Here is a 25,266-nt window from a genome sequence, read left to right on the forward strand (position 1 = left end):
AGACTGAAAAAGCAGTTTCTGCTCTTGCACCCCTCTTTAAAAGAAACTGCTGTATTTTAAGATAAAACAACTGTTGTGTTTGATAGAACAATATATCTATATGCTGCCATAGCAGATTCATGGCACATGAAGCCCCTGAACTATTTTTAATTTGTCCGTTTTACCCTAACGGTTTTACCCCCGTTTACAGACGTCACGCAACCGCTTTTGTTTCAACCCAGCCATAAAACAAAGGTAATTAATTATATTTATTATTCGAAATGTCTGTCGTTTTTAGCTTAGAATCATTCATTGATGTCTCATATTTCGGTTTAAAAAAAAACACTTTAAAAAAATTATTCACTTACATATTTTAAACTTTTAAACAAATTATGTCACAATGAAAAAAATGGCATTTGTAAAAAAGTCATGGATATCTACCTCATAACTATCGCTTTATTGTATTTTTTTTGTTACTGTCACATTTTCTCCGATGTTAGATGATAAATAATTGATCCAGACCAAAAAAAAAAAAAAAACATTTAAAAGGGTAAATATATGAAAAAGAAAAATCTCGACCACTCCTTGATGTCTGTGATTTCTGCATCGCGACCCTTGTTATATTACCATGTTTCACCCATAAAATCCCCCAAAAAATCCAGCTGTGGCCCTTCACAGCTGTGTCTTGACACTCAGTGATACATGCTACATGGAGTTTTTGGATCAAAACAAAGTAAGTACGCGATAATATCTTGTTAAAGTCATGGCGTCTGTAATTCTGTTCTCGTGTGCTCTCACCTCCAGATAAGAGTTTTGCTGTTTCATTTTTTTTTTTTAATTATTTTTTTAAAATGCCCTCCTGTTCAAACTTTTTCTTCCCCCAGAAAATTGAGATTTTAAGCTTTCCAATGATGTATCACACATGCATATTGGACAATTATGAAAGTTGGCTAAATTGGGGGTCTCAGAGCGGAGCTTTAAGTCACCTGAGTGTTTTCCGCCATACATATACACACACACATATATATATATATATATATATATATATATATATATATATATATATATATATATATATATATATATATATATATACTATTTTGTATATATAATATTATTATTTTAGTTTTTGCATTTTCAGTTGTCAATTACATTCACATTAAATCTCTTAGACCTTTTTATTTTGAAATACGTATTCATGTAGAATTTTAATTTAACTTTTAAATGTAATAAAAATGTACCTGAATCATTGTTTAAAGGGAACCATGGATAGAAAGACATGTAGTTCTTAAAAGATAAATGCTAGAAAGAGTTATAATAATTTGATATTAAAAGCCTTCTTAATGTTTTTGTTTTAATAAAATTTGTAAAATTATTTTAACGAGTAGGTCGCCATTGCATTGCAGGGCGGTGACGTCACATTTGGTACACTGCCGGACTTCCACAGTGTCTCTCTTTAACTATATAAACGTGTCACTGGTTCTGCCCTTCCAATTTGAACCCGAGCGGAACAGTAATGAGAAGGACAGCAAAAGCAAAATGAACAGGAAAGACGGGATAAGACGAGTTGCGTTCATGTGCCAAGTTCACAAGTGACAGCACTCTCCTGCTCCTGCAGTTGACAAGAGCAGGAGAGTGTTTGATGTCAAAAACAGTTTGCAGATCTTCACGGTAAACTATTGTGGGATTCAACTATTCCATTATTATTATGGAGATAGTTAGCATCCAGAGCTGTCGTGTGTTTCCCATTTGATTAGAGTATACAGTGAAACACAGCAGTTTGATTATTTTTGATGATAGCCCGTGCATCACAGCACACGAAAACGTTGATGCAGTTAGCCTCTAACGAGACGTCTAAGGGGCTCCATGACCGAGAGAATGCTGCTGTACCTTATTTTTGTCACGTACAAGCAGATATCCAGATTGTTGATCATCCTGCCGGTGTTCTCAGATTTATCAGATTTATCAGATGTTGCTCCCGAAGCTTGCTTTCCGGTGAATAAACAACACAGAAAACGAATAAATTTATTAAACTTAGTGTGATTGCTGGCTATTCGTATCATTTTCTGTTCAACAAATTATTTGATGCCTTATTTTGCAGATGCAGATCTAAGACGCAGAGAAAGGCGAGTGGACACGAGCGTTCAGATTTGTAGCTCGGACCGTGGCATTTATTGGCATAAGCTTCGGCAACACCTTCACAACATATAATTGACCATAAGTATCATATAGTGAAAATGTAACAAAGATAACAATCATATTTCTCAAAAAATAATGTTCACAAAATGAAAAGCGCTTCAGTCTGTATTAATGAGACCTTATTCTCACACAGTTAAACAACAATGCAAAGAGAACTGGCATTCACAAATTCACGATCAAAATAGATTTGGAAAATACACATAAAACTTACTCAGACTTCGGTCAAACTAAACATTTTAGCAACTTGTTTAGCTCAACAAATACACTGGATGGCAATATTTAGTCACAATGTACATACTATGATAATGGGAACCATTATCAGGAGTCTTGTATGTTGTGAAGACGACATACAATTGAAGATAAGGCACAATGGACCCGCACTAAAAAGGAAACTACGGCGTCAGTCAAGGGACAAAACGCAGTCATTGGCTTGATCTCTAATTAATTTAAAACTTGCCATTGACGTTTTGTGGTGCATTAAAATCATTACCTAACATAGTTAAAGAGTGACACTGTGGAAGTACAGCAGCACACCCATGTGACGTCAGTACCCTGCAACCTCAACAACAATGGTGAGCTCCTAATTCATGCGTTTGGTTTTAAAATTTTTACAAATTTTGTTAAAACAAAAACATTAATAGGGGTTTTAATATCAAACTATTATAACTCGTATTAACATTTATCTTTTAAGAACTAAATGTCTTTCTATTCGTGGTTCCCTTTAAGTCAGTTACCTGTTTATATTATATTTACAGTTTAATGCTCAAACTGTTACAGAAGCTTACAATAAAATATTGAAGGAAAAAACAAACAAACACTTAACCTCATTTGTGATGACCACTTCGCTAAATATTTGATATTTGCCCTCATGGTTGCACTTGAAGAGTCAAGTACTTTTTAGAGATGGGAGTGTACAGTTGAGCATCAATGAAAATAAATGAAGACATTGCCAAGCTATTCCCAACACTTTAAATTGGGTGAAAATGCATAACAATAACAGGCTGAATGGCAAAAGAACAATAGTAGTGCTTTATGAAAATAATATCAACATGAACGTATTTGCCCAAGCATGTACAGGGTTTCTGCCTGGCAGCTAGAATATATATATATATTTGTAATATATTAGGGTAGGTATACATTTTTACATTGTTATTGTTTTTCCGACCTATACTTTTAGCAAAGTTTCTTTCGCCTATTTTTCCTATCTGTTGTTTGGGTTTGCCAAACTCATCCCAAAGGTGACCATAAATATCTTATAAACAAGGCTGACGACTGGAAGCCGTTCAGTAATAACTAATCTAACGAGTGACATGCAAAGTGCTGCAAAATATCCCGGTGTATCTCTCAGAAGATCTCTTGCATCCAAATGTCCCCAAATTATGCTCAGCTCACACTGTGTCAAGTAATTTCCCTGACAGCTTCCTCTTGTTCACGGGAAAAGAGAAGGGAAGTGGGGAGCTACAGAGGGCAACCTCAATAAAGCTGCAAGTCTATATATGGAAGTCTTCAAGTTTTGCTCCAAATTAGAATATCTCCCCGGCTGTTTTCTTGGGGATATTACCTCAGTCACCTTCATAATAAAGTAGGGATCCCCTGTGGAGACGCCTCAGCGTGACAACCTCACAACACCAGGCAACAAGTAGCAAATTAAATTACAGAAGCTGTCGATAATGCCTTCTTTTTGACAGTCCCTTAATACATGTGCTCTCGACAGCAACCTTTCCAAAATTATCCCCTCAAGTCCAGCTGCTGGATTGAATTGGTGATAGCGAGGTCAACATGAAAGGCAGAGCGAGGGCTTAACTGCTGCTGACTTATTCGGCAATTGCAAGAAGTCAGAGAAGAAAACTAATTACAGTGGGCTTAAAGAAAAACTATGGGTATAGTGGACTTTCCCAATGGCGGGGAGGTTAGATATTCATGTGGGAATGCTGTGGTTCAGTTGCTAATAAAACAGAACAACCCATTATAGTATTATGCTGGGGATAGAGCACGCTTTAATCTGCTCTGCTGAATGTAAAATGCACAGATAACCAAAACGCATGCTGCCATTGCCAACCCATCATGCAAAACATAAACAGTAATAATAATAATAAAACCTTGGTGACGACGAGAAGTGATTTTGTACATTATGTGACGGTGAAGAGAAAAGCTCTCTTAAGCACTGTTAAATCATCTGTTAGCAGTCAAGCAACCAGAATAACTCAACTTGAGCAAAATACAGGAGGTCACAGGTTGGTGCGTGTGCATGAAGCTCAAGGTGGTGCAATGTTCTCCAACTAAATCATCATTGGAAACCTGAATACCTTATAAAAAGAAAACCTAGATCAGTCATGATTTTGGAACGCCTTGTATTTGTTGTTCTTCCGTCAAGACACAATTAGATGGATCATCATGAATGCATTTGGATCATCATGAATGCATTTGCCTTTAATATCAATGCAAAAGGTAGGCTCTTTTCATGACCAATTGCCCATATGCAACAATACATTAATTAACATTTACCTGATATTGCCCTGGATAACCAAATGCAACCAAAACATCAACATCCTGCACCTTAGCAAGCCCTCACTCACTCACTCCAGAATTCTCTACGCAAGAGAGCACAGGATTAAGACTTATAACCATGGTAACCGTTCTTTCAAATATTACGCATACTCCTCCACAGTCATGTATCTCATAAAGAAAGTGACGGCTGCTTCGTGAGCTCTGAGGCAAAGTCCTAGAATAGTGAATAACAAAACGAGGTTGCAGAAGAGGCGCAGACACACGAACGGAACAAGTGATTTCTTCTTTCTTAACTGCGCTGTTTACTGACTGTTATTTGACACAATTCCCATAACTTTAAATATTTACATGCAAAATATATTTGCTTTGAGCAATACTTGAATCAACTCCGTGATCCTGATTTCACAGTTGACTTGGATTCGGGGCAGGGAAAGCATGCATGTCACCTCTTCTTTAAAACTGGTCTTTGTTTAGTGCCCTTCCCACATCTGGTTGGCAATCTGCTTCATTTGTAAATCAAAGCTATCATTGCTACTCTCGATAAAACAAACACGTAGGTGATTAATACCCAGGACTAACAAGTGTAGTCTAGGTCACACACACATACACACACTCCAGGATATTACTATGCCCAAATATGGTTAATTTAATATTTGTTCATGAATCAACAATATTGGTCAGTCTGTTATTATTATTATTTTTTAAAAGAATTATCAACCAAATCAAAATGCTGAAAATAGCTTGAAAACAAATCATTTAATTCTCTTCAAAACTAGTTGCCTGGAAAATGTGAAAGTCTGCTTCTTCCCTTACTCTTGGGGATCAGAAGTCCAGACGCTATTTTGACAAGCCGTGAAAATAGCAGATATACTGTACATTGATATGATTCTTTTTCATCAATAACAGATCGCTTTAATGATTTGGTGCAGAAGAAATGTAGTAGTGATGTTACAGTAATGAAAGTAAATTGTTTAAAGATTAATTTGTTTCTATTGAAATACTTGGTTAACCATTAGCTCATTGTTTTATTAATGACATCGCTGATGGATGAAAGTTTTGGACAGATGTACCCGCTGTCGTTTGCATGAATTGTGAAGTATCAGACGTTTTTGGTCTTACAAAGGGGGCTTTAGCAAAGACTTTGATGTTTAATCAACGACCGTGTGGTAAATTTTACATTTTTGAGTGTGCTAGTTTAATAAATTAGCATAACTTCAGGTTGGCGCTGTATTGATGTTTGTGTACGGACGCACAGTATATGTAATATAAATTATAATATAATGTGAGGTCTAGACTCTATGAAAAAACAAATTAACATTGGTTCAATTATTTAAAAAAAAAAAAAAAAAAATCACACTCACAATAACGACTCTGGAGAATTGGGAGTGATCACCAAGTGCCCAGAGAAAGCTCACGCAGGCATGGGAGAACTTGCAAACCCTACACATGAAGGTCGGAGCCCAGGATCGAACACTATCTCAGAACCGTGAAACGGACGTGCTAACAACTAAAACACTACATTTTGAAAAGCTCAGTACATATGCCTTTCCAATTCATTCGTGTCCAGGTGCATCTTAATAGTGTGACTACTGAGGCCAGACATGCCTAGATTAATTAGTTTGAATAGAATGTGGAGTCATTCCGTATCGAACAAAATGATTTGATTAAAACTTGAAAAAAAAAAAAAATATTTGGTTGCTTGCTGTCATAAAAAATTATTGTCAAATAAAATAATTGATTAATCTTTATCCCAAACCTTTTAAGTTTAGTTTAATTGAGCAAATTATTCTTTTTATTTCTCTTTTTTAGAGTGCAGATCGAATACTGATTTCGGATGTGACAGTTCTGTTTAATGAGAACTACTGTACTGTATTGGCAAACAAAATATGACAAAAATATAACATATAAATATAAATAATTAGCCCTAAAACTCTAGTAGTAAAAAGAAAATTGGGATTTGAAGGTTATATGAAATTTGAAGCCAAAATAGAACAGCATCCAGGGTGCAACCACAAGCATCAACTCCATTACAGTCTTTGCAACTAATGTTTTGACATTTGTCTTCATTATTATCAATGAGCAGAGGCGATTGAGTCACCAGCATGCTCCATTAGCTTCCTTCATTGCATAGTTGCACAGCTGAAATCACACATTAGGATGGATCTAACACCAAATGACAAGTTACGGGTGCTAAGGACAGAGCAGCTGATTACTTAGGTGTCATGGCAAAGGGTGAAGGCACAGTAGGGGAGGTGCCGAAGAAAGAAGATATTGAAGAAGTTGGCCAAAAAGTGCACTAAATGTAAAGTTGTTTTTTTTCCCAGGGAGGAGAAGTCCATATGGTAAACGCAGCCCAGCATACCTTAAGAAGAGAAGCTCATTTCAATCAGCATAATTAGCCTGAGATAATGAAATAAGTCGGAGGCACTGCCACCTTCACTTAAGAGAAAATCGATCTACGTTTGAGGGAGTTTATTAAAGCTGGGGAATAATGGGGGGATAGGATAGGAGGGGTGTCGGTGGCGAGGTGGGGGGTTCGTTTTCTGAGCTCACATTAACAGCTAATCAGCAAACCGTTAGTAACATTGGTGTCGAAGCTTGACGAGAAGACACCAATAGAAAAGTTGGGACTCTTAGAGAAAATTAAGGGGCTGCTGAAGCAAAATGTACATTTTGATACCTGAACCCTGAATTGAGTCGAGAAGACTTTGACTCAGGAATGTTCAAACTTGTTCCATTAAAGGCCGCATACAAGAATATGGAAAGTGGAAAATGGTAAGCGGAAAAGGGCCACTTCATCTCGTGTTTGTGAAACAATGCTAAAAACAATCTAATAAACTGGAGGTTATACTGTGCAGTACATATTCTAAGCTATTAAATGTATTTAAGGGGGGCAAACAACTATTTGAACATTATGTTGTCAGTGACAAAGCAAAACTGTATTAGGGTTTATGTATCTTCTGAAATTCAAAACTTATCCATGGTCAATCTTTTAATCACAAAATGTGTGAAACAAAGTGTGGAATTCATAATTAATTTATTGTGAAAATAGAAAAGCCAATACCTTTAATATTTTTCATACTACATTCAAAGTAGTTTGACATCCTTTTTTCCTCAACCATTCAAAGATTATCATGAGCTGCTTTAAAAGATTCATGGTTAAAAGAAAATCAGGTGACATTTTATTTTTACTTTTTGAACAATACAACTTTACTTAAGTATGTTCAAGATCTGTGTGATACACTTTAACAGTATTTTCAATCTTTCAAAGTGACAGATCGTGTTATTAATTTCCACCACATTTTGCATCATTTTTTTTTTTGTTGGTACCTCGTGAAAACTGAATTTGGTTAATTTTCATAATTTTAATATGTAAATATCCAAAATAAAGCATAATTTCTAATAATGTGCAACTCTGCGTATTGTTTTTCATGAAATGACATACAGTGGGGACACAAAGTGTCCCGGGCCAAACTTATAAACCACTGCTTTGAGTAAATAATACCACTCTATAGACTGAGGCCCCTCCCATATTGGTGGACATTGGATATACCCGAAAGACTGTCACGTAATTTGAGGTGAGAAATATATCTGGATTGGTGGTCTGTGGTGAGGTAATCACTGACGGACATCTCTCCTAAGGTGCCCCAAAACATGGTGGGTGCTATGGGTACTGCTTGCTCATTTATCCAGCCGTCTGGCCAACTCACCTGGAGTGATGGGGGAGACGTCAGCAAGGCAGGCTGCTATTTCACGGCCTGTTAAGCGCTAATTCTGCAACATGCCCTGCGCTCCAATTTTAGGGAACAGGGAGCATTACCGCCCAGCTCAAGGTTCTGTCTGTCTGGATGGTGGACTTGGAGGGTAGTGGAGGGTGGAGAGGAGAAAGGGCAGTGGGGAGAAAGAGGTGGAGTAGGAAACAGGGCTGTGACATATTCGCTAAAGAATTAAAAGACTGAGAAACAAAAGACTCAAAGGGGATAGAAGAGACAGAACACAGTAAACTGTGGAGATGGAAAGAAGAGGAGGGAGAACATAGAAGCATGGGTCTTCACGGGTTGCTGAGCCAGCACTGCAAAGCAGACGGGACAGACATCTCCTCTTGTCACGCCAGAAAACGCCTCATACAAAGTCGCTTGAGGCCTGCAACAACCAACCATTTATTTTTTTGGATCGCTTTAGTATCCTTACGAGGATCTCAGGTGAGTTGGAGACTGCAAGCTGACTTTGGGTGAAATGCAGTGTTCAACTTGGTCTGGTTACAGACAACCACAGGGTACAAACGTATTCACAAACAGAACTTATTTCATTTTTAAAAGTCCCGTTATGTAATGTTATGTCATGTTCTGTCCTGTAAAGTTATTTTGATCATTTATTTCTAAATAAATGAAATATGTTTAACTTCCAAAATCATGTGCAAACATCAAGAACAATTTAGTCCTGAATTCAACTCTTTTTCACCTACTTAGCTGACATGATATTGTTCAGCATGCCCAAACAAGGTATCCCTACTGATGCCCATAAAACTTAGATTTCTGACCGCCCCTCCCATTACATAAGGACTACACACCGTCAGTGGCTTTTGCCGCAATTTCAATGTACTCATGAAAACTTATCAAACTCTGCCAACAAGTTACAGTCTTTCATCTCAGTGCTTTTATTTAGTATGTGACAGAATACAGTCATATCTCTTATGAAGACGAATTATTTTGTTGAGGGATGGTGACTGCTCATTTTTGGGCGAAGGCTATTGAAATACGTAATAATAAATGGTGTTATTGTGTTTTGAAAGCTCTCCAATTATTATGATTTAAAGAGTGACTAAACAGCTAACTTGTTAATGTGGCTTATGGTTTGGAATGTTTTTATTGGAGAATATACAGTGCAGGCTCAATGGTTGGACAAGAGCATTTATATTAAACTTTAATTTCAACATATTAATATACATGGGCAAGCAAAGGTGTAATAGTCACCAGCGCATTATGAAAATGCATCAAGAAAAAAGGTTTGCGGGAACCTCGGAGGGCAGTTAATTCTACAGTCCTATTTGGGAGATAAGGTGGATATTTGAGTAGGTACAGTGCCTTGCAAAAGTATTCGGCCCCCTTGAATCTTGCAACCTTTCGCCACATTTCAGGCTTCAAACATAAAGATATGAAATTTAATTTTTTTGTCAAGAATCAACAACAAGTGGGACACAATCGTGAAGTGGAACAACATTTATTGGATAATTTAAACTTTTTTAACAAATAAAAAACTGAAAAGTGGGGCGTGCATTATTATTCGACCCCCTTGCGTTAATACTTTGTAGCGCCACCTTTTGCTCCAATTACAGCTGCAAGTCGCTTGGGGTATGTTTCTATCAGCTCTGCACATCGAGAGACTGACATTCTTGCCCATTCTTCCTTGCAAAACAGCTCGAGCTCAGTGAGGTTGGATGGAGAGTGTTTGTGAACAGCAGTCTTCAGCTCTTTCCACAGATTCTCGATTGGATTTAGGTCTGGACTTTGACTTGGCCATTCTAACACCTGGATACGTTTATTTTTGAACCAGTTCATTGTAGATTTGGCTTTATGTTTTGGATCATTGACCTGTTGGAAGATAAATCTCCGTCCCAGTCTCAGGTCTTGTGCAGATACCAACAGGTTTTCTTCCAGAATGTTCCTGTATTTGGCTGCATCCATCTTCCCGTCAATTTTAACCATCTTCCCTGTCCCTGCTGAAGAAAAGCAGGCCCAAACCATGATGCTGCCACCACCATGTTTGACAGTGGAGATGGTGTGTTCAGGGTGATGAGCTGTGTTGCTTTTACGCCAAACATATCGTTTTGCATCGTGGCCAAAAAGTTCAATTTTGGTTTCATCTGACCAGAGCACCTTCTTCCACATGTTTGGTGTGTCTCCCAGGTGGCTTGTGGCAAACTTTAAACGAGACTTTTTATGGATATCTTTGAGAAATGGCTTTCTTCTTGCCACTCTTCCATAAAGGCCAGATTTGTGCAGTGTACGACTGATTGTTGTCCTATGGACAGACTCTCCCACCTCAGCTGTAGATCTCTGCAGTTCATCCAGAGTGATCATGGGCCTCTTGGCTGCATCTCTGATCAGTTTTCTCCTTGTTTGAGAAGAAAGTTTGGAAAGACGGCCGGGTCTTGGTAGATTTGCAGTGGTCTGATGCTCCTTCCATTTCAATATGATGGCTTGCACAGTGCTCCTTGAGATGTTTAAAGCTTGGGAAATCTTTTTGTATCCAAATCCGGCTTTAAACTTCTCCACAACAGTATCTCGGACCTGCCTGGTGTGTTCCTTGGTTTTCATAATGCTCTCTGCACTTTAAACAGAACCCTGAGACTATCACAGAGCAGGTGCATTTATACGGAGACTTGATTACACACATTTGGATTCTATTTATCATCATCGGTCATTTAGGACAACATTGGATCATTCAGAGATCCTCACTGAACTTCTGGAGTGAGTTTGCTGCACTAAAAGTAAAGGGGCCGAATAATATTGCACGCCCCACTTTTCAGTTTTTTATTTGTTAAAAAAGTTTAAATTATCCAATAAATGTTGTTCCACTTCACGATTGTGTCCCACTTGTTGTTGATCCTTGACAAAAAATTTTAATTTCATATCTTTATGTTTGAAGCCTGAAATGTGGCGAAAGGTTGCAAGATTCAAGGGGGCCGAATACTTTTGCAAGGCACTGTAAGTAAGTAAGTAAGGAAGGAAGTAGGGGTGTGACAAAATATCGAAATGGGGATATATTGTGATACTTTGTATCAAAAGGTTATCGATATGCTCCCGTCAAAAATCAAGATATCGTTATAAAAAGGTGTCAATAAAAAGGTGTCAATTAAAAAAAAAAAAAAAAAGGCTGCCATTGACGGTGCTCGACGCCCAATCCATTTAAACTGGTAACGTTCGTTCATTCAAAACCAGAGCATTCACAGTCATTCGGTCCGATTTTTGGGGCATTTACAGGTCACTTACTTTTCATTTTAGAGCATTTACAGGTCATTTCCTGTTGAGTTTGAGTCACTGCCTATTCATTCGGGTGATTCCCAGGTCACTTCCTGTTCTGTAACGCAAAATAAACAGCAAGTGACCCATAAAATACCCCATAATAAACAGGAAGTAACTGAAAATCAACAGGTAAATGACCTTAAATGGTGTAAAATTACTCATTGAAGTGGGAGGGATGGGAGGGGTGGCAGCGAATGAATATTTGTTCATTCGCTGCCACCCTCCCAGTTCAAATGGATTGGACATCTACTAATGATAAACTCATTCCAATTCACAGCAGAAGCTTGTTTTTCTGTTTATTAGTTTTTTGTAGAATATCCTAGAATGATTTCCTGACCAATGTATCTGAAGTCGTTGTATCGCTATATCGTCATATCATCGTAATCGTGAGCTTTGTATCGCAAATTGTATTGTATCGTGAGGTACTAAGAGGTTCCCACTCCTAGAAAGAAGTAAGGTAGGTAGATACCTACACTAATAGCAGGTGACTGTGCGCTGTGCTCAGCTCGCCAGATTCACATAGCAATTAGATTCACTGAACGTCAGTGCGCCAGATATAGCCGGGATCAATCTGACAGTCCAGATGATGGTTACGCACTGTTCCGGGGCGGACCATGCAGACCGGAAGCACTCAAAATCTGTATTTAGCAGTCGACATGTGACATCATATGAGCGCGCACCCTGAAAGCTTGCATCCGCGCTGTGATACAAAACAGGAGAACACTCAGGAGTCAGGACACAACATCTTGGCGGATGGCAAATGTTTATGATAAGTGCTTTATTCAAAGTCATAATTGCATTTTGAAGAAACTGCTTGACTGGTAAACAAGTTATTCAACGTTTACCCCGGTAGCAAAATATAACTGGACCTGACATGAGCCAGATGTACTGCAAATTTCAGCCCAATTTCGTAAAACGGATCCACCCCAGTGTCTTTGTGAACAATAAGCCAAACCCAGTATGGATTCACTTACCGGATCAGCAAACAGTTTGGACCAGAACTGGTCCAAAGTAGCAGAAACCACATTAATGTATGGCCCAAATATGGCAAACATGTTACCCAATCTGAGCCAGCACTAGGCCAGATTTGTATCAAAACCATTTTAAGTATTAATTTTGGGGTCCTTTTTTTTTTCAAAGTAATGTGTAACATGTTTATACCGTCTACAACCAGTATTTTATTTTTTTTATTGTCCTTTATCATTAAATCATTTGTAATCACAAATATTTGTCATCCCTAGGTCTACAGCTCAGAACCTGAGGTTGCTAGGTCAGTGGTCTCCAACCTGGTCCTTAAAGGCCCGCTGTGGGACGTGGTTTTTGTTCATGCCGATCCAGCACAGATAGTTGAACCAATGAGATTTCTGCTAAAACAAGCTGCACCCTACTGCAATCAACTGATTGCACTTGTAAAACACCAGATTGGTGAAAACGTGTTGTCATTTGTCTGGTTGGAATGAAATCCTGCACCCACAGCAGGCCTTTTAGGACCGGGTTGGAGACCACTGTGCTAGGTAACTTGTGAAACACTTGATGGAAACACAATGGCCGGTGTATTCAAGTGTTCTGCCATGTTTGCAAGTAAAGTAATTCAAAACTTGTTGCAGAACAACATATTTAGGGAGAAAGCATTTACTCTTTACTAGTATTGCTGTCTAGTATTGATGTTTTAATGTTTGAATACTGTTAGGGCCCCTGCCCCTTGAGCCAAGCTCCTCCTCATTGTGTGTACTTGTATGTATGTGTGTGTGTGTGTCACTGCCTTGTTTGCAGGTTTGGACAGATGGGTGAGCCTGGGACCAGGTGCCGGTGATCATCATCAGCAGCTCACTTAAACCGATCCTTGGGCTCACATCAGCAACTCAACTCTGAGTTTGTGACTCCAGCTTTCAGCTAACAAAGGATCTTGTAATCCTTATACTGAGCTCATTTTTTTTCTCCCTAGTTCCTGTACTACTTACTTACCAGAATACCTGCCTAGCCATTAACCTGTTCTATCACCAAACTGCCCACCGGATTCTTCACTTTCCGCCACTCCAGCTATTTATCATTAAACTTTTGCTCTTACTGCCAGTTTGCCTCCCGTCTCTGCGCTTGGGTCTCCCGTTCCCCTACAACCTTAACAAATGCAATATGTTGTTTGCAGTTTAAAAATGGGTTTCTAATGTGAAATTGCTTGTTCCAAATGAAATAATCTTTTCATCTGGGCCATCCATTGTGGTTTCTGCTACTTTGGCCCAGTTCTGGCCCAAACTATTTGCTTATCCGGCTTATTCGCGTTTGGGGCTGATCCGTTGTACAAAATTGGGCTGAATTTTACATTATATCTGGCCCATGTCCACTCCAGTTATATTTTGCTATCTGGAAATCTGGACTACATCTGGCCCAGTGCTGGCCCAGACTGGGTAACATGTTTGCCATATCCGGGCCATATATTAATGTGGTTTCTACAACTTTGGACCAGTTCTGGCCCAAACTGTTTGCTGATCCGGCAAGTCAATCCATACTGAGTTTGACCCATTGTTCAAAAAGACACTGGGGTGGATCCGTTTCATGAAATTGGGCCAACATCTGCTGTACATCTGGCCCATGTCGACTCCAGTTATATTTTGCTATCTGGGTAGGTAGGTAGCTAAGCGGTAGGGAAACTTAAACATTTTAAAATTGAAGCACATACTTACTTATGAATAAACGGATCAAAAAGACATATTGCTTATTTATTTTCTAATGTCTTAGATGGTAATAGCAGAAGGGCGAAAGAAAATACAAGACCCTGTTAGCATTATACTCATTTGAATTGAACACCTTCCATTGACATCAACAAACCTCAAAACCGATGACAATCTTGTATGAAGCTAAATGCACAATCAACTGAAGTCATCTAAAAATAGTGATGTAGTTTCCATCCAATAGTTTTGGGAGAAAGTTGGAGAGAAACACTTTTGTATCCAAACGGAAATATTTCCAGTAACATGGGTACCACTTTGTGTATTACACAAAACATAAAGATGGCTACATTTGGCGATTTCCCCCCCAAAGCAAGTCCGTTTCAATAACATGCAATGAAAAACAGCATTTGAAAAAAAAAAAAAAAAAGCTCAAACTTGTATGTTTTCCATTACTTAAGTGCATGACTTTTAGTAAGGCTACCTATCTGTCCGACTTCATTCGTCCCCACTATAGGAAATTTGATGACCATCTCATACGCATGTGACTACAATTTACTCCAGCCATAATGGTAGAGGCTAGCTGACTAAACACTCGGAAGTATCGGATGCTGTGAAAATATGTAAGAGCTCAAACAGATGGATGTGTAATGTCCCAGCAGGTTATCAGACCATTGCAGGACCAGCGATGACACCGAGCCATTTCCTCCGAGTGACAAATATCTGGAGGAGTGCAAACAGAGAGCAAAGCCCCTGTTGGGAGAATGCCTGAGCTTTGTCTATGTCACACTGTGTGACACAAACACCTCTGCCTGAGGTGCGTGCTGTGTGTCATGTTTGTGTGTGTTTTTGTGAGAACACATAAATCAAAATCCTAAACACATAAATATGTCATATCTGCTGTACATCTCAACTTCTGTTCCACTAGTAATAAAACAGAAGCCAAACTTCAGCACTATAGACAGCTTGGGAGGAAAAGTTTGGCTTGGAGTGGAATTGCTGATAAATCAGCCTAGCTACCTCAACGTTGCATGCCACCACCACAGATCAAGCAGAAATAAGCCTGGGATAGCCAAAAATAGATACAACTGGGTGTTTTATGGCTTGTATGGGAGGTGACTTGGAGTGAGGTGAGGGAGCGCTCACTGCTCACTACTGCTTTGAGCAAGCAAGATTAATGTAGGCTCTCCGAAGCAACGGCAACATCCAGAGTCTTAATAAGGTACAAACAATCGGCTCCACTCGACTGGTTTCCTAGGGAAAACTATTGTTGTGCTGCATTGTTTGCTGCTGAGGCTCCTTGGAGACGGCAGCATGCCACTATCTCCATTACAGCCCAGGGAGAGCTCAACGATGGCCAAAAGGTTGCCTCTCAGCAGACCCCGGCCTTGCTTCCACTGAGCGCTACGCTTGGGTTCAGAATGCCACGGTAAGGTATGAAATGGAGAATGTGGTGAGGTTTTTCCATCATGTAAAAACTGTAATAAAAAAAGAGGAATTCAAAAGCAAACAAAGGAAAGTGGAGGTCAGCCAGCATGCCACACCATATTATTAACTCATTCACTGCCGAGGACGTTAATAGACAGCACAATAGACACACCGTTTTTTTCCTTTTATTTGTCTAGTCAGTTTTTCAGCAGAATGGTGTCGAAGAAAGAGTGGCTCAACTATCTTATTTGTGAGATTGTTATATGGCAATGTTGTTCGACTTTGAATTTGAGATTTTTTGAGTAGATGAAAAGATTAGGTGGTGAGTCTTCTAATTTTTATGTGGTGTTTGTATTGGACACTAACAACCGCATTTATACGCAAACCAGTCAGCAATTGTGAGAAAATATGGCGCAATTCAGGGAACAAATAAAGAACGCCATGTAAAAAAATATACTGAGGTTCATGTTGAGTCATGCGACGAGTGTGCGTCACTAATGGCACATTTCCTAAAAGTACATTTATGAACCAATCATATTTTCATTAAAAAACATTTTCTCAAGATCTGTTTTTGTTTTATAGTTTAACGTGTTACAAAAGCAAGGCAAATTCTCAGTGGCGAACTGACCGAGGAAAATATTTTTCATTCTCGCCACGCTGGCGAAGAGAACATTTGGCGGATGAAAGTCATCCCATCTCAAAAGCATCAGTCAAAAGCCTCCACTTTGAGGGCTGTCTGCATGAATAAAATGATAATCCCCAATGAGGCCGGCATCGCATATGATTGGCTATAGTATCAATTAAACAACACCTATCAATCCAATCATTTTGCTAACATGTGGTGGAAATTAGCCAGTTAGCATTTAGCGTCAATGCTATCAGAAAGACAAATGAAAAGTATGACAGAAAAGAACAATATTTCGACAACCTCCTCGCCCCTATAAAGTACGAAACAGCAAGAGTTTTGCCTCTAATAAAGTAAAGCAGGATTGTAGTCGGGACACATCAGACAAAATGGAGTGGTAAGAAAAAAATCATTAGCTGCGAGATACAGCGAGAAGAAGAAAATTGGTCTCTCAAAACAAAAAGATAATTGTGATCACATGGTAATTAATTTTGACAATTGCTGCTGTGCTATCATGACCTAAATGCTTAAAAAGATCTGAAAATTAACTTTCCAATGATATATGGTTAGTAATTATATGATATATATTAGCGTAATGATGAATTTTTAAGTTTGTCAATTTATCTTATGGAAATCCATTGGCGGACTGTGATCAGGACAGGGGGAGTATTAAAGGTAATACTTAAAGCAACACCAGGTAACTTTTCTATTTTGGTCTATTTAAGCCAGGGGTCCCCATCTGCCGGGCCGCGGACAGGTACCGGTCCGTGGTGCATTTGCTACCGGGCCGCACAGAAATAATAACGACTGCATTCTGGCCGAATTAACCCTGTGCTCCTGCTTAACACACCAATATCCCTGTCTACTCTAGATATAATACTACGGGATAGATTAAAATGTCGTCATAGAAATCCATTGATTGGACTGTTAGCAGTATATCTTGTTTGTGTGTATAATATATCTATGTGCGGTTGTCCTCGATAATAACGTATTACTAAGCCGCGGACGCAGCACATTTGTTCCCGGAAATAATTTAGCCCCCACACGAGCGAAGATGACTGGAAAACAGACGTCTTTGGAGATATTTTTACGGCGAAAAGGGCACCTGACGAGCCTACAACCTCAAAGACCCACGAACTGCGAAGGAGTGGATTCGTGACCCGTTTGTGAATAAACAGAGTGATTCAAGCATGTCTGTGCAACAGGAAGATGAACTTGTAGAGATCGCAAATGACGGTGACCTTATTAAACGTACATTTGAGAAAACAACTCTACCGAGGTTCTGGATTAAAGTCATTCTGGAATATCCTGACATCGCTAGGAGAGCATTGAAAACCTTGCTACAATTTCCAACATCGTATTTTTGTGAAGCGGGCTTCTTAATCAATGCTTAACGACAAGGTGAAGTCGTTAATGGTGAGAGCGGAGTGCAGTTGTTGTGTGCAGCTTACATGGCAGGATGTATCTGAGAACTATTCTACAAGTCCTTCCATGATCAAACGTAAGTTAATATGCCTTTCTTTCAAGAAAGTTTGTAGTGTTTACTTTGGAATTGCTGCATTTGCACATTTTGCGGCTATGTTTAGTGTTACGCGCATGCGCAGAACTGCATCGTTGCAATTTTTGATGGGTTACAAAATTTGTCAGAACACCGGTCCGTGAAAAAAAGACCCAAATAGCACCGGTCCGTGATGTGGAAAGGGTTGGGGACCCCTGATTTAAGCGACGTCAGTGGAAAAAAGCGGTATTGTTTTGCCTTAACGAAGACTGCATTTCCTATGATGACCAGTGCACACCCGCACAGTGTCGTAAAATCATGATCTCCCTGTCACCTGCAGATGAATTAAACAACATTTCTGTCTCCAGCGGCTGCGTGAAAGATAAATAGTAATATGGTAATGAATCTACTTGTGGCTTCAATAGCATCTGACGGTTAGCAACCGTGTGTCTTAATGTGGCTTAAAAAAAACAAAAAAACACCCGAACTCGTCATAATTGACGAGTTCATTTTCGGGGTGGGGCGTCACGCGAGCAAGTAAAAAGCAATGTTTTTTCCTGTATCCTGGTAGCCTCCCTTTTTTCCCCCTCCTCGGACAAAACTTTTTGTCACTTTTATTGCTCTGCCATCCTAGCAGAATTTGCGCTATAGCGCATTGATTTCTGTCTTTATAATGAATGGGAAAAAGGGGAAGTGACATATGCCGTAAAGCAGTCAGCACATTTATAGTTTTTTTTTATGTGTGGAACCCTCCTTGTCATTCAACTAGTTGTCAGTTGACATATACTCACAAATGTTATGAAAATATTTTATAAAGTTTGAAAAGTTACCTAGTGTTGCTTTAGTGACATTTGAAGGGCTTCTAATGTGCATAAAATAAATGTTAAAATTACACAATTAATAATTAAACAATTTATTTTGCAAACCAACCAACCAACCAACCAACCAACCAAAGAAGCTCCAATGACAGTATCAGTAGACTATACTCTTTTTGGCACCATAAAATGACAAATAAATCAAACCCATCATCCACAAATAAGGTCATATTTTGATTTAACATTTACAATAAGTATATCTCATGTTCGATTCCCTTCCATTATCATTAATTAATTAATTCAACAATACATATTTTGGATGTTTTTGTGAATAATCTATGATGCTCAACCAAGACCACCCAATTTCCACACATTATAAAAACTGTTGACATTTTCAAATCCTGCTGAAATTTCATACAGTATGCCAAAATGTACTTGGGGCCAACTAAGCTCAAATGCAGATTTTCGTACTGTTTTGCTACATTGGTTAGGACATTTCATGAGTTAGAGCCAACCCTGCCATTATATAATCCATGACTGATTATTAGAGAACCTCTTCAGGGGATGAACGGAGAAAGACTACTCATGTTTTTCTTGGGGTTTTAGTGCTCAAATTGATATCAAACACAATATTCTGTACGTCTTTAAAATGCTCTTAAAATATGAGGAACACCTGGCATTGAATGATCTCCTTCATATCCACATTTTTTAACAGAAGTGACATTCCTGTTGACCAGTGGACTGAGCGCAATGTCACAATACGTTAGGCATCACACCTTGCCGGAAGAGTGTCTGCTTTTTGTATGGAGTTAGGAAGCAGACCAATCATAAACAGAGTACCAAAACAGCACCGCTTGCTGAAAACGGCACTAGAGCCACAGATCTTCAGTGCTCCCACACTTCCTCATTTCAGCTCCAACGAAGCCACTCACCTCAACTCCTTGCACTTTCAGTTTCATGTGATCCTCCCGTGTGGTCTTCCCATCTTTCCTCTTCTTCCAGCAGTAGCCATCCTTTCTGTACTTGACCTTCTTCCTATTGTACAATATCATCGACCCATTCTGCGGCCTGCATCAATGGAGAGAAGACAGAGAGCAGAGGAGAAATATTGAGGAATTGTTAAGCAGACACCAGTCTGAAGGCAACGCGCCGGTGACTTTAATGATACTATTTCTTATGGTTATTCAAGATAGGCAATGAATAAAGCTTCCTGCAGCATGCATGTTGGAATCAGTGAGTGTGGCTTCAGTGACTTTATTCGCCATTCTTCCTTATCTCTCATTCATCCAACCTAAATGAGTTCAGCTGTTTGAAATCCCAAGAGAGAAGAGAAGATTCTCCCTCACTATCCATTCATAATTCATTCTCTCCTCCACCAGACCACAGCCCGGAGGCTCATCATGATATAATGTAACTATTTGACGATAATCTGCCTTTCTGCTTCGATTTGTAACCAACGCATTTGGTACTCAGTGTTGAACATTAGCACAAAGTGTAACATAAAACATTTACAACTCACTCAACAATTAGAGAGCAGTTGGACAGAGATGTGTGCGTGTGTTTGTGAATCGTGGCTTGCCCCCCGTATCATGAGTCTGCATATGCCACACGTGCGAATCAGTTTAACACTCAAACGCTCTCGCGCGCGCACACGCACATGCACGCACACAGCTGCGATGATTTGGAGTGCTCCCAAATGAGGGTGCATGGTGCTTTACTGTGAATGAGCGGGAAAGAGAGAAAGCGAGACATCCAGTCAGCTGCAAGGCCTTGTCTGCTTTGAGCTCATCACTCACATGCATAAGCATAACACCCACACATGCACCCGCACACCTAAATAGAAAAAGTCTCATCAAAGAATAGAACAAAAGCCAAGTAGATTTTTGTCTCAAGGAACAATTTCCATAATAACAAACCCCAACGATTGTTTTGCATTGTTTTTGTTTTATTTATTTGCGAAATGTTTATTTATAACTGCGCACATCATTTTTTCGGAGACGCCTTTGGGGGCCAGGGTGCGCGTCTATCTCGGTATTACTCATCAATCACTTCCTCAGCTTGTTCTCAGGGGTCGGTAGGAATAGAGAGGGGAGGGGGGAGATAGGGATCCCCATAGTCCCTCCTCTGTGGCCCCAGAAAACACTTTCTAATGAGAGACGCCACTCACTCTCTTGCACTCTCCCCACTTTTTTATTTATTTATTTTGTGAATATCATTGTGGGCTGATTTTTATTTTTGCCTCGAGTCAACTGTGAGAACGTTTTCTCCACTCACAATGTTCGTCTTTAAGCAGTCGAAGCATCCCTCACTTTCACCTGCTGCTACGCCATCCTTGCTCAAACACAAAGTCTAGACACCCGTTGAATTCACCTCATTGCTATTTAATTGGTAAAATGCAAGTAAATTCATGTAATCACACACAGTCTCCCCAAATGGCATTATTAGATTCGAGTAACACTTGTTGTCTGTTGGTTCCCTCTGATGGTGCATGAAAGAATCACTGAATCCAACATTAAAAAATGCATAATGTTTGGACGAATCCGTGAAATTTGGTCTGTATGTATTTTCTAGGGCTGTTTACGCATCGATCGCCAGAGCTGGATTTTTTTTTTTTTTTGTCTCGACTGATTATTTCATTAATTAACTGCAAAATCAAATAGCTACTCCTTCGTCATCCATGGATGGTTAAAAATGAGATGTGGTTGTTATATTCTAGGGATTTATATGCATTTATCCTGGGAGCCCAATTATTATTTTTCGTCTCTTGATTTTTTTTTTATTGTGGTCTTAAAATTTTTGTTGCAATTTAATTATATTAAGTAATTTCAGACTTACAACCAATTCAGGGTGTCCCCTGCCTACTGCCCGAAGTTAGCTGGGATAGGCTCCAGCACCTCCGCGACCCTCGTGAGGAATAAGCGGCATGGAAAATGAATGAATGAATGAATGAATTTCAGACTTATTGTTGTCTGTGGGATCAAGGTAGCCATTGGAGGCCATGCGCCCTCTTTGGTTTAGGTTTTCATTTCTCTGGGCTGATGAGACTTTTAGGGAGCAAGCTGGGCAGTCAAGGTGTATTTTGAAAATTGTTTAAAGGAAACCTTGGACTGAAAGTCTTATAGGCTCTAATAAGCCACAATTGTTCTCTTTTATGAAATATGTTATTAGAAAAACATAAAATATTGTCATTGATTTAAAAATCTATAATATTTAGTACGTTTTAACGTACGGAGGACGCCATGTTTTATGCACACAATGGAGGCTCGAGGCGATGACGTAGATTGTCACTGTCACTAGACGAACAGTACCGGGTTACTCCAATTCCTTCTAGACGGCGAGACATCCAACACATGCGCACATCAGTTAAAAGTGGCGAATACTTACTATCTGTTTTTATTGAGTCTTTTATTGCCTTTTCATTGCCTCAAAATACTTTTTGCATTTGTTTCCCTCTCATACTTTTAAGCATTGTGTTTTCTTGTAGCTTCAAAGCAGATTGTTGATCGGTTGACCACATTAGTCATGTAACATATTTATTTCATATTACTATGTTTAAGTATTTTCTTAAGGTATCTTTAGTATGTTCTGTCTGTATGCATCTAAACAAAACAAGCTGAAAGCGCACGGTAGTACTTTGGCTGTCAAATTCGCCTCTTGCAGGATGTTTCGCAGGTGTAGCACATTTTGGCAGAACACAATTTTTTTGCCTACTCTCATCTCGTCTCATCCCATTCTTCCTGTTCATTTTGCTTTTGCTGCTCGATTTGTGAAATATCGACAGTGCTGCCATGGTCATGAATGTTTCTATTGGGTTGAAATATAAAGGGTTGAACAGATGACATGTATTGTCACTAGAGTCATACTCTGGAAGCCCGACAGCGTAACCATGTGACGTCACCGCTCTGCGACATCGACAACATTGGCGCCCTACTAGATACATTTTACAAATTGTATAACAACGAAAACATTAAGAGGGGTTTCAATATCAAATTATTTTAACTCCTAATAACGTTTATCTTTTAAGAACTATAGGCCTATCTATCTTTGGATCCCTTTAACAAAACAAGCACAAGTGTGCTCAACACACTGAAGCAGGAGTGCCCATTACGTTGATCACGATTGAACAGTCGATCACAACGCTAGTGTGGGTAGCTCGTGGCATTAAAATAATAAATAAAAAAATGTATTTATTTTTTATGTAAATACATAGTTAATTATGCTGTGTGAGCAACGTTTTTGGTTATGCAGCCTGCAAATTATGCAATTTTTTTCATGACTGTTTGTTGTCCATTGAAAATATTCCTTACGTATAGCACATTTTGAAAATAGTCCTACCCACATTATGTAAAGTTGTGTGTGGTCCAAGCAAATGCCAAATTACAGTAATAGTGTACACTCTGTTTTTGACACATGATACACCCTCCCCTGTTTAAACACTGCATACCTCGGAAAAAAAAAAAAAAAAAAAAGTCAAAATAAAAACTTTTATTGGTCAGTTTTCAGAAGCGGATGCAGAGCTATACGGGGTCTTAATTGTGTTCTGAAGTGCTTTATGCCATCATTAAGGCAGCGGCGTCATAAACCCAGCTCCAAACACAAAATGTACTTGTGCAAGATTTGCATCTTTTGTGTCAAATGAAGGACACTCATTAGACACAAGCAGCCAGCAGCAAACAGCAGGATAGTTTTGTTTATTCCGATATCTTTTAGAGTTTTGTGTGGTGGTCCTAGCCCACGCTCCCCTCTACTGGCTTTTATTGTTGTTACACTTCCTGTTTTATGTGGCATGAGTTCAACCTTGGCAGACCTGGGAGCGCACCTGCAGCTCATCACAATCAACACTGCTTTTAAGGAGCGGCATGGGCAGCAAGCAGGTGCCAGATGATTTTGCCAGTCACCATTGGTACATCGGCCAACGAACACTGTAGTTTGTGATTCCTGTCTTAGAACTCTTAACTAATTCTGTTTTTTGCCATCAGGACACCCACCCTCCAAGCCCTCACAGCCACTGCCTGAACCTCAGCCACAGCCACAGCCTCAGCCTCAGCCTCAGCCTCAGCCTCAGCCTCAGCCTCAGCCATTTACCATTCAACCCACCAGCCGCTCAACACCTTGCCCTTGTGCAATAAAGATCACTTCACACTTCATGTGTTTCCGGTTCGCATTTTGGTCCACATCAACTTTGCCTACCTTGCCGTAACATAATCATCTGGCCACTAAGAAATGGACCAAGCGACCGCCGACACCCTCCAAGAGGCCCTTGGACTCCAGAGAGTCATGCTAGGCAAGCATGAGCAGACGCTAGGTAGCCTTGGAGAGACTCTCCGGAGAATTTCGATGGACTTACACCGGGTCAAGACGCAGCTCTCGCAATCCCCCACTTCCAGGGCCGGCCCTACTATTTCTGTGAGTAGTACTACTGGTGGCCTACCGCCCCCCCTTCGGCCGGACGTGTTCATTCCTACTCCTGAATGTTACTCTGGGGAGTTGGGCTCTTGCAGCCGTTTTTTACTCAATTGCAATCTAGTTTTTAATTTGCAGCCTTATAGTTATTCCTATGATGCCGCTAAGGTTGCTTTCTGTATTAACCTGTTGAGGGGAAAAGCGGGTCAATGGGCGACAGCACTTTGGGAGAAGAATTCACCAGTGCTAAGTTCTTTTGAGGCATTTTCTGGAGAATTGCGTAGAGTGTTTGATCACCCTGTTCGTGGGAGAGAGGCCAGAAATCGCCTTTTTTCCCTCCAGCAAGGTTCTAAATCAGTGGCAGAGTTTTCAATCGCTTTTCGTATTTTGGCTGCCGAAAGTGGCTGGGGTGAGCTGGCTTTGATTTCTGTTTTTTCGCGTAGTTTGGCGGAGGAAATAAAGGACGAATTAGCAACACGGGATGAGCCTTCCACACTGGAGGAGCTAATTTCCCTAGCAATAAAGATGGATAATCGACTGAGAGAACGTAAGAGGGAGAAAGCTATTGAGTCACGTCTGTCTCCGCCATTCATGTCACCCACTGCCAATGCCATCAAACCATCCCCTAGCGACACTCGGCGACCGACATCCCCTCTTCTGTTCGAAGATCCCGTGGAACTTGGACAAACCGGACACTTAGCATTCACCTGCCCTGCTCAGCCAAAAGTCCAGACTAACCAGATAAAAGGGAGCACCCTGGTGAGCCAAACCTCCTCCAACTCTGTCTCTCAGTTGCGACTCATACTCCCGGCTAGCATCTCCCATGGTTTGGATGCTATACCACTACAAGTATTCATCGATTCTGGTGCTGACGACAGTTTTATGGACGAAAGTTTTGCGACTCTAGCTAAAATTCCTCTCGAACCCCTCAAGGCCCCCAAGGTAGTGGAAGCAGTGGATGGTAGAAAACTTTTTTTGGTAACCCATCGCACCATCCCTCTCATGCTCAAGGTCTCAGGAAATCATCATGAATTAATACAGTTGTTCATTATCTCCTCACCAATAGCACAGGTCATCCTTGGTCTCCCCTGGCTTAAACACCACAACCCGAACATCAACT

At 39.8% G+C, this 25,266-nt stretch overlaps 1 protein-coding gene across 6 annotated transcripts in view; it reads right to left on the minus strand.

Moving 5' to 3' along the window:
• Positions 1–25,266, minus strand: part of camta1a (calmodulin binding transcription activator 1a) — a 568,653-nt gene that overhangs the window by 235,126 nt on the left and 308,261 nt on the right. For all 6 annotated transcript variants that reach the window (XM_057830217.1, XM_057830223.1, XM_057830218.1 and 3 more), the window contains one exon: positions 19,676–19,811. In XM_057830217.1, the coding sequence (XP_057686200.1) occupies positions 19,676–19,811 (136 nt within the window). The remainder of the gene's footprint in view (positions 1–19,675; positions 19,812–25,266) is intronic.

The sequence above is a fragment of the Corythoichthys intestinalis genome, chromosome 2 (assembly GCF_030265065.1).
Source record: "Corythoichthys intestinalis isolate RoL2023-P3 chromosome 2, ASM3026506v1, whole genome shotgun sequence".
Classification (NCBI taxonomy): domain Eukaryota; kingdom Metazoa; phylum Chordata; class Actinopteri; order Syngnathiformes; family Syngnathidae; genus Corythoichthys; species Corythoichthys intestinalis.